Raw genomic sequence first — 11,078 nt, 5'->3', positions numbered from 1 at the left:
CCAGTGTGAAATGTTTGACAGCAGTATATTCGTCATAGGTCCAAAAGAAAAAAGAAAGTCAAGTCAACTTTTTTTTTTGTACATAATTTTTTTATTCAACTTAACAATTCAACTCCAGTCGTTTCGGACAATAAGACGTAAACACAATCCCTGTTTGCTGGAATGAAATACTGTACTGTATGCACTCTCACATCCCAGTGTGTGTAGTCAGGATTGTTAAGAAAATAAAGAATGGTGCTGAAAACAAAGCTTTAATCGTGAACGTGTTTTATTATCCATTTTTCTGTATTTGTGTATAAATGTATTCTTTCTGTGAAAGAAAAATGATCAATCCTTGATTCCAGAGCAGCAGAGGCTGGCTAACTAAAGTACAGGTGAAGTCAGGACTTCTGATCTAACAGCAATTATAAATCAGATCGTCTTTCAATGCTCAACAGCTCGACTTCGAAGATGAGCGTGGCTCCACCTAGAGGATGACAAAGGTATATTAAAAATGAACAAAAATGAAGAGAGTAACCAGATGTAGAAAGTGACTAGGTACAATTACTTTGTTAATGTACATAAGTACTGATTAAGCGTTACTTTTACCTCAGTACATCCTATAACAAACATCCGTACTTTCTACTTTGCTTTACTTGTACATGGTGTTGCATTACTACAGTGGTGTGTATCATTTAAAGAGGTACTGTTACCACCAGCTGGCTATTATACTGTACTGCGTGATTCACTTTCCTCTTATCAAAATTCTCAAATGTGTACAGTAGCAGGCGTTTAAAATCAGAAGCGGGTGTGGTTGCAGCGACAGAAAAAAAAGGTCACATTTTCAAAGGACAGTGCCTTTTACTATGACTTAAAGCCTAGTGTGAGCTAATACAACCTCTGTACTTTCGACATTATTTGTTCATTTTAAGGGTGAGTACTTTTGAACTTTTTCTCAAGGAGCAATGCAAATGGAGGACTTGGACCTAGGGTTTATTTACTTTTACTAAAGTACAGGAATTGTGTACTTTGTCCACCACTGAGATTAACGTACTACTGTAGATATACTCGAGTAAACATTCCCCTTAGATTACGTCTATCAAATATGTCATTTATAACATACCTGGGATTTTAGGCGGTGCACCTCTGTCACCATAACCTAAAGCACAGAACAAAAGAGACACATCATACACTGTATGGACAAAAGTATTTGGCCAGCCCTGCAATGACATTGTACCCAAATACATAGACTTATGGAGGGAAAAAATGGAGTTGGTCCCCCTCTTTGCAGCTATAACAGCTTCCACTCTTCTTGGACACAAAATTTTGGAGTATTCATGCCCATTCATTCTGTAGACCAATTATGAGGTCAGGCACTGATGTTGGACGAAAATGCTCGCAATCTCTGTTCCAATTCATCCCAAAGGTGCTTGATGGGGTTGAGATCCAGTCGTTGGGGCCAGTCAAGTTCTTCCATATCATTAAACCATGTCTTTATAGTCCTTGCTTTGTGCACTGGGGCACAGTCATGTTGGAATAGAAAAGGGTCTTTACTAAACTGTTGCCACAAAGTTGGAAGAAACCATAGGATTGTCCAAGATGTCTTGGTATGCTGAAGCATTAAGATTAAGATTGCCCTTCACTGGGGATAAGGGGTGTGACTGAAACATCTGAATTCAATAATTAACAGGATTGGCCAATACTTTTCTCCATATAGTGTATATTGATTTGCATTAACTCTACCTGAATAACTGTCACATATGCATTATGAGTGTGCATTATGGTTCACAATAGCATGTCAATTGACCTGTAATGATCAGAACTTGCAGATGTAATTTAGTCGTGTTAACGCTAGATGGCACCATAGAACAAATACATATCTCATGGTTTCTCCCACATCAGTTTCAACTGAACATGTTTTTACTACTTATCTTAGTGGAAACATTAATATATTAATACTTTTATATATTAGGAAAGGTTTGATCTTGTTTACATGTGTGTGTAAGTAATGAACTGCTTTTTTTTTTTTAATTATTCATGTTTCTGAGATTTTATTTTTGCATTTTACACTATTATCTACAAGTAACAGCTTTTTTAGGTAAGTATTTTAGGTAAACTTACATACCTAAAGGGAAGGAATAAATAACTGACATGGTGTACTATATTGTGTGCGCGTACCGAAGTCCTGTCTCGTCTTTAAAACTGAATCATGAGCCGTTAATAATGAATCTACTTTTTCTTTTCTAAAAAAGAAAGTTTAAAGTTTTCTAATCATTGCAATCAAATGTAACATTTTTGTATGTAATTGATTTGTCCTTATATTGTAAATAATTTTAACCAACTCACATTGTACTTAATACTGAATAAAAGGACAAATTGCTTTGATATGCTTCCCAAATAAAATTATTTACTTAAGATCTATGCAAGAAGTCTGAGGATGGAGGGCGTTGCATTTGGAGGTTTCTTGGCAGCATAAAACATCTGCCCCTTTTTGTCTTATTAATTTTGTGAGAGTGGAAAAAAAGAGGGCCTGGTAAAAAAAAAATACTATTTAGAGTTGTGGTGACCAAAACAGGAACGAGGTGTTTTAGTGATTAATCATCGATTGATTCATTGCCATTACGATTAAAAATGTATTAACAGATAATGTTTGTTTTAAATAATATTTCTCTGTAGCTCACATATCTGTTAACTTGTGCACCACAAGAGGGCGGACTTGCAGTGCAGTTCTTAGTAGCTTTGCTTCTAAATGGAGACAGACTGAAAAGCTGAACTTAAGACAGCCTTATATTGTATTTATTTATTTATTTCAGTATTTTTGCTTCTTAATTTTGTCTTACATAATTAACATGTTGGGATTGTGGTGCTAGAACCATAAACTAAGAGAAAAAAGTGTGTCAAAATTAATGATTATTCTGTTAGTTACTGGTAAAAGTTGGTAGGGTTCAACTATCTGTTAAGAATAATGTGTAAAAAGTGCAACCCTAACAGGACCTTAAATGTTTCTCTTGGGCATTTCACATCATTACAATTAACTGTAAATAGATTATCAAGTACATAATGTCATTTTTTTTAAATTAAATAAAAATGTTCACATTGATGATGTAGAAGAGAGATAAAATACTACGCCTTGCTGGAGTTCTTCCTCTCAGTCATTGATTATTGTTCCAATACAGGATAATATTATTCACCAATTATGGAGGAGCAAGCAGGAAAATCATTTAAGGTGAAAATCTTTCTGATCAGACGTTTCTGTCCCTGATGCTTCGCTACACAAGTGTCCAGATTCCTGTTCCCTGCACTAGCAAAATGCAAACACTCAGCTTCAGTCAAATTTCATGTGCCCTTATTTAAATGTGCTGAAAATTCAAACATCCTGTCGGAAAGTTTCATGTGCATTTGAATTGAAGATCAAAAGGTATGTAAAGCAACATGAACACACCACAAAATTTCAAAACCCTAAAAAAAAAAAAAAAAAAAAATAAATAAAAATTTATACACTTTCAATTCGCGCATTTAAGTGTCTAACATACTGACCGAGCTCAGACGGGATGACCAGCTTCCTCTTCTCTCCCTCACACATTCTGTAGAAAAAAAGAGAGACACAATTGAAACTACACATTTCAATTTAAACACTGTACCATGAGGCAAAGATCAAACCAAAACCCGGACATGCAAAGCAGAAGTGAAATAGTGAAACTCACCCCAGCAGCCCCTGGTCCCAGCCCTTAATCACTTGCCCGGTCCCCAGGGTGAAGGTGAACGGCTGATTCCTCGGGATGCTGCTGTCAAATTCAGTCCCATCCTCCAGCTTTCCCTTAGAGACAGCAAATCAGCCACATAAGCAATATTAGAATCAAAAATTCTTAATTCACCAAATCGAGTTTGGGTTAGGACAGAGATAATGGCATTGCATGACACCTCCACTATAATAACAGCTCATTCACAGGGACTGGAACAGATTAGAGATGCTCCACCTAATCTAACTCTAGTCATAATTATACAGATAATCTTAGCCTTAGTGACTCCTCCTAATGGATGGTGTCTCCAGTGTCAGTGCTACAGTATGTAAATGTATGTTTTTCACAACGGTAGAGTGTTCAGGAAAGAGGATTTTGCACTTTCTGGTTTCTCTGTTACATGATAAAGTGGGTTTTTGCCTTTTACACTTAAAGATATCGATACAGTATGCTATTAGTAGGAGCAAATGGGGAATACATCTGGAATGAGATGTTCCACTTGCACATATGGCCATATACTGTATAGTATAAAAAGGCAAAAATAACATATATATATATATATATATCTTGCTGATAAAGACTCTAATATTGCATGTAAATAGGAAGCTGCTTATCTATTAGTATAGATTATTTATATTTAAGATTATGAAGAAGAATAACTTAATATAACGTAATAAAAAACCTACAGTATAGTGCATGTTGAGTACGTCCCCCTTCCGTGACTTGATGGGACAGTTTTCTACCCTTTTCTTTATCCCGATTTGGAGCTTTTTCTTCTCGGCTCCGTATACCACCTCCGTGAGAAGGGGCATCAGGGTCACAGCTAGAAACAAATACAGCCTCATTTCTGAAAAGAACAGAACAAGGAAAATCTTTTTTTTTAAAGAAAAGGTAAATTTTTTTACATTCCTCGAAACCATCTGCTAGAGGACATTTTGAGTCACTATATGTTATTGAAAAAATGTGTCGAACCTGATTGAGGCACTTCAACCATTAATTTAACATTCACCATGATGGAAAAAAAAAAATACTACCACTAGTATCAGTGTCGGTGTTTTTACACAGTGTGAAATAAAGTAAATCTAATGGCCAAAAACATCCACTGTTGCAACACCATCCAAAACCTTAATCATTTATGTGAAACCTTTTTAGGTTGTTGTTTTTGTTTGGATGTATTGCTACTTTTACCATAAAGCGACATCTCAGCCATTTGGTAGAGGCCTATACTATGACCTTATAAAATATATTATTATACTAATGAAGCAAACATGTTTTTTTCTCAGTATGGATCTTATGGATTTTTTTTTTCAGTATAGATGTTAAGGGGTAAAACTACTGTACATAAACTGAAAGACTCAGGACTGCACTTTTTATAACTGTTGCACATATGGTATATTGTATGAAATGACCTACCTCAAACTACTCTTAATAACAAGTTGCACACATGTATATAACCTTCTAAACCGCAATATCATAACCATGGTATACAATATGTTCCTGCATAAAAACCATCTATAATCATTGCACTCATTGTACATAAACCTTATCTGTGTATTATTTAAATATGCATATTATTTTATCATGCTATATATCTTCCTTCATTGCACTCAGTGTTTATATAAGGGTTTCTGTATATAACCCTTTCCATGTACAGTTTACATATGCTAATTATTTATCATAATATACAATATCATCCTCATTACTTACATCGAAATCATTGCACTCGTTTCACATAACCTTCTCTGAATACTGTTTACATATGCAAATTCTTTATCATGGTATACAATACCTTCCTTATTGCACCACCTATAATCATTTGCTAAGGTGCACTGATTGTATTTACTTTCCTCACTGTATACTGTTTATACTGTATACGCAAATCATTCTGCACTGCGAAAATCCACTTCTGCCTAAACGCTAACTGTGCTTCGTCGCCTTGTACCTACATGTGCAATGACAACAAAGTTGAATCTAATCTAATCTAAAAAAAAAAATGTTACAGTAAACAGTATGATGATAAAAATCCTGTGTATGTTAAAAGTGAGGAGGGGAAAAAGGATATCCCTGTTGGATAGAGGCGCTGCTTTTAAAGTGTAAAAAAGTGTCAGCTGAAGGCTTTAATGTTAAAAAAGCATTGAAAACGCACAAGTCTGAAAGAATATTAGATTCAGAAATACTATATTATTACTTAACTGACATCCTGTGTGTAAGAGAGAGAAGAAGGTTTTGGCAGAATTTGATTTGAGATGAAAACACTTTTAAGATGTTTTCCTAGAGGGAACTAGACTGAATGTCTGCATTACTAATCCTAATTTTCATGGTTTGATTCCCGCCTCGGGTCTGTGTACATGGAGTTTGCATGTCCCCGTGCTTGGTGGGTTTCCTCTGGCTACTCTGGTTTCCTCCCACAGTCCAAAGACATGCAGATTAGGCTAAATGGTGCTCCCAGTTTGCCCGTAGTGTGTGAATGAAAACCAGGAGTCAAGCTGGCAACCCAACCCCTTAAATAAATGCCACAGAAATTATGGATATACATCTAGGGTGGGGAGTCTTCATCACCCGATATACTGGCTGCACTTTCTGACTTTGATGAAAGTGATAAAAAAAAATACATAAATTCTTCCTCGCGCGATTCTGATATTTAATTAATGCAAAACATATGTTAATATTTATTGATGTAAAACAGAAAAAGTTTACTCTGATTTAATGTTTGACAGTAAAGAAAAAAAAGTTTTTGTGTTTTTTCTGAAGTGTATGTAAATATCTTTTTTTTTCAACTATACATCTAAGCATCTCAGAACGTAAAACACGTAAAACTTACAAGAAAAGACATCACATTAGTCAGCCAAGAATAGAAAGCCAAGGCCTCAGTGGACACACACTCATCAAAACTCAAACTGAAAAATTTTATCTTGTCTAAAGAACCTTGATTTCTGCTGAAGCGCCCTGATGGTACGGGTACGACTGTGGCACCAACAGCATGACCACAAACTCGACCTGCTTTGTGTCTACAGCCATATGAATTAATCTGTTACACAATTTAATCAATATCAGGTTGGCCAATTCAAATAACTGAACTGATAAGAGCAGTTTTCACTTCTGAATCAATTCAAACTTTTTAAATTATTTAGGCTTTTTATTTAAACAATGATCAATAAGACTATGCAGAAAATACAATACAGCTAGTGTCTTCTGCCAAATATGTGTGATTTAAGAGCGTTTCAGTTCTTCTTCTTTTAAGTTTATTGCCGGTTGGTGCGATACCACCACCTACTGGACTGGAGTGTGGAGCAGAAGGTTACCAGGAAATTTTGTAAATGACATGACATTTAATTGCTTATTAAAGTATTACATACTAATAGACATTTTTTAATACTTTAAAAGTAAGAAACTAAGACTCAGTTATTCATCAAATTTAGGAAGCTGGGGTCAGAGTGCAGGTCAGCCGGGATACAGCGCCCCCGGAGCAGATAGGATTTAGGGTCTTGTTCTAAAGCTCAACAGTGACAGCTTAGCGGTGCTGGGGGTTGTACAGCTGGAGCCCTAACAGCTTAAGCCATAAAAAATATAGCTGCTTGGAATAAATCATTGAGTAAACTTTAGTACTGCTGAATAAAATTGAAATGAAAATCGCTAAGGATTAACTCAACAGTCTACCCAGGATTCACAGCTCTGTGGTTAAGGCATTGGACCACTGATCGGTAGATCCCAAGTCCAAACCCCACTACCACCAATTTGCCACTGTTGGAGCCCTTGAGCAAGGTTCTTAAGCCTCAACTGCTTCCAAATGCTGTGCATGTAATGTAATGGTGTCCCAGCCTCACGTGTCCATGAATTCCACAAGATGTTGGACAAATGGCCTTTGGGACAGTTTACCGTCTCCTTACAGCTACTTCCAGGCAACATGGGAACGAAACGTGTCACAAAGCAGAAGTTGACTCGAACTAACCCTCAAACTCAAACTGTTTCCTGAACATGACAGTAAGGTCAGGGTTTTCCATTGGCTTTCTCAGTCACCAGATATAAAACCAGTAAAACACCTTTTCATTTCATGATGCAATGACGTCAGCATGGACCCCAATCCCAAAGGCATTTATTCATCCAACATCTTGTGGAAGTCATGTGCACTTGAGGCTAAACAGAAACACTGCGCATGCGCTGATCGTCCTGCGCCTTAGTACACGTTCTCATAAACAAAAGAATTCGCCAGAAAAGCACGTGATCATCACTGATACAATGTATGCAATTCACTACCAAAATAAAGCGGTTATAGGTTTTATATCAAGAACGAATGTTTAGAAACAATTAAGTGAGTTTTGCAACTAGCTCAGTAAATCTACACTTTATAAACAATTCAGTATTAAATTTAATCATAAAGCTGGTTGAAACAGTCACCCTTACCTATATGTTATTCAAACATTAAACATATTAAATGCACCATTCTGGGTGTCTTAGTTTGTTTTAATGCAATCTTATTGTTTGTATGTTTGTATGAAAATGGCAGAAGTAGGACACACACACACACACACTGTAGCTAGCAGGCTTAGTCTTCTCGAGACAGAATAATAAACCTTATCAAGCTATCAAACCTAAATCAAATCAATTTCTATACAGAATATATATTTCATGGTGTTATTGGAAAAATAACAATATTTTTAATCATGCATTACCTGTAATCAGCATGAAATGGCAGTGTTCCCGGTCGTTATAATAAGGGAAGTGTTAAACGTATTTCTCGCACTATTGTGAAGCAAGATATTATTATTATGCAAATGACTGGAAAGGTTAAGTTATAGATTTAAACTTGCACAATAGTCCTAAAAAATTATAGCAATTATAAATAATATCTATTTTTGTAATATATTTTTAAATGTAACGCTATATATGTGTATTTTTGTTGTTGATGCTTGAAAGAGAGTTGATTTAGACTTTTATTATGACAGTCACTTTTTCAACTCGACGCCATTGCTTCCGGTATCTACTATGAGTCGTCAATTCCCCCGCCATATTGGAAATGGCACATCGACTTCTGATAACCTCAGATAATCAGAGATTTATTTATTTATTTTTTTCCCCCTAGTCTTAGGCAAGTGATATATCTCAAATCAACGTCTATACTGCTTTATCCTGGAAGCATATCCCAGGAGACTTAGGGCATGAGGCGAGGTGCCAATTCACCACAGGGCACACACACATACACTGATCAGCCCTAACATAACATTATACAGTAGTATGTCCTGACCAATGCAGCCTGGAAGCATCCTACAAGAGCTGCAGTTTTGGAGTTGCTCTGAGCCAGTCATCTAGCCATCACAATTTGGCACTTTTCACGGTAGCAGTGGCAGCTGGAACTGGGTGGAATATATTAGGCAGTAAACATTTTTTCCTGAATTTGATGTGTTAAATATGGGTAAGCGTAAGGATTTAAGTGACTTTGACAAGGGCCAGATTGTAATGGCTAAAGGACTGGGTCAGAGCAACTCCAAAACTACAGTTCTTGAGGGGTGTTCCTGGTCTGCAGTGGTCAGGACATACCAAAAGTAAGGAAAACTGGTGAACTGCAACAGGGTCATGGAGGGCCAGGGCTCGGGACTGCGGCACATGGGGAGCGAAGGCCGACCCGTGTAGTCTGATCTAATCTGCATGTCTTTAGACTGTGGGAGAAAACCGAAGTGCCTGGAGAAAACTCACCAGGCATGGGGAGAACATGCAAACTCCAAGCACACAGACAGACCCAAGGCAGGAATCCAACCCAGACAGTGAAGGTGCAAGGTGGCAGGACTAAACACTATGCTACCGTGCTGACATATAACTATAAAAGCAGTGTAATAAGGTAAATCAGAGTACAGATGCAAACTTTATATGTTTTTCCTTAAGTAAAAACAATCTAAAAAATTGCATAAGTGTGTTTATGTGGGTGTGCCCTGAGATGGATTAGCACCCAGTCCAGGCTCCATGCCCCCTGCAACCCTGTACACAGTATAAAGCGGTATAGAAGATAAGTGAATAAGTGTGTAGACTCACCTGAAGTCTATGTGTGTTGCGGTTGGATGTTCTCCCCATGCTTTTTCAGTTTCCTCCCTCAGTCCAAGGACACGCATTGTAGCCAGATAACTGTTTCAAAGTTGCTTGTAGTGTAATCGTGTGAACTTGTGTCTGTGTACCTTTGCCCTGCGATGTGTTGGCACCCCATTCAAGTTGTCTCTTGCCTTGTATTTTGAGTTCCCTACAGACCGCAGGCCCTCACAACCTTACCCTGGATAAACAGAATGGAAAATGAATAAACAATTATTGCAGAACATCCTGTAACATGGCTTGTAGGTTATTGTGGAAGGCTTAAAAGGAGCTCTTTTTTTGTGAGTGTAGATGGTAAGTAACCAGCTGGTGGAGCTGCTGTGCCACTGGTTGTCTTAACTCTCGGTGGTCTTTTGGTGATCATGGCTAAAGGGGACATAAAAAGGGATAAAACCAGTGATTTAAAATTATTTTCTATTCATAGACAAAGGAATAGTGAACAAAACATCACACTCCACATGAAAACTCTTATCGAGCCAGCTAATGATTTCTTTTTTTTTTTAGATACATAGGGTGTACGCTGGTACCATCCTCTACAGAAGCACATTATTATGAAGCGATGTGAAAGGATGCAGAACAGTGGTTCATAATTCTAATCATTTCATTCTTCCTGCACAGGATTTTCATTTAAATCTCATGAGTCATTGTAATGTGGGACTGTAAAGTACGTGGCTGAAATACAAAAGCTCCTGTTGCTGTGGGTGACCAAAGACAGACACAATCTCTCTCTGTCCTTCTCCACACTGAGGATCTGCTGCACGTTTCCCAGCGATACACTGCAAGGAAATGAGTCATTTTCACACAAGAAAAAATAAACCTTACAGATATTAATCACGATTAACTCAGTGTTGTCTATTTTTAGGCACCTTGCAACCTCTGAGAACAATGCATGCAAAAAAAATCCTGAGCTGGTGCCAGGGCTGATCGTGCTTCCTGTTTTATCGCAGCTTGGTTGTAAAACTCATAAATTGTATTGAGCTGCTGGGTGTCAAATATTATTCCACTTCTGAGGATAAGTGCACAACAGTGCTGGTCGAGACCCAGAGCTCAGAGAATAACAGTCTGTACAGGTCTGTGTTGTCGAAGCGCTGAATACAGACACTTTTTGGTTTTCTAGAAATCACTTATATTGCATTGCATGTGACAGACAACATGTAACTGCTGTGTCCAGTGGTACTTCAGTGGTTAAAACACTATGAAACTGATCAGAAAAATGTAAGTTCAGTTTCCACCATTGCCAAGCTGGCACTAATGGGCCCTTAAGCAAGGCCCTTTACCCACTAC

The 11,078-nt window shown here is 37.4% G+C and overlaps 1 protein-coding gene across 1 annotated transcript; it reads right to left on the bottom strand.

Annotated features, from left to right (window-relative positions):
- Positions 1-8: 8 nt before the first annotated feature.
- Positions 9-8,522, bottom strand: fkbp2 (FKBP prolyl isomerase 2). The gene is made up of 6 exons (XM_053479057.1): positions 8,390-8,522; positions 4,406-4,566; positions 3,684-3,796; positions 3,517-3,563; positions 1,103-1,138; positions 9-466 (listed from the first exon to the last, which is right to left on the bottom strand). The coding sequence occupies exons 1-6, from the start codon at positions 8,400-8,402 to the stop codon at positions 405-407; spliced, it is 432 nt and encodes a 143-aa protein (XP_053335032.1). The 5' UTR covers positions 8,403-8,522; the 3' UTR covers positions 9-404.
- Between the last annotated feature and the right edge of the window lie 2,556 nt (positions 8,523-11,078).

The sequence above is a fragment of the Clarias gariepinus genome, chromosome 19 (genome assembly GCF_024256425.1).
Source record: "Clarias gariepinus isolate MV-2021 ecotype Netherlands chromosome 19, CGAR_prim_01v2, whole genome shotgun sequence".
In the NCBI taxonomy this organism is placed as follows: domain Eukaryota; kingdom Metazoa; phylum Chordata; class Actinopteri; order Siluriformes; family Clariidae; genus Clarias; species Clarias gariepinus.
This window is presented reverse-complemented; position numbering and strand designations above follow the sequence as displayed.

Excerpts from the sequence above, each read along its gene's own strand:
- fkbp2 (XM_053479057.1), bottom strand. Across the intron at positions 3,797-4,405 it reads TACTCAACATGCACTATACT|GGAAAGCTGGAGGATGGGAC; the intron begins GTAGGTTTTTTA and ends GCTGTCTCTAAG. Across the intron at positions 467-1,102 it reads TGCACCGCCTAAAATCCCAG|GTGGAGCCACGCTCATCTTC; the intron begins GTATGTTATAAA and ends GTCATCCTCTAG.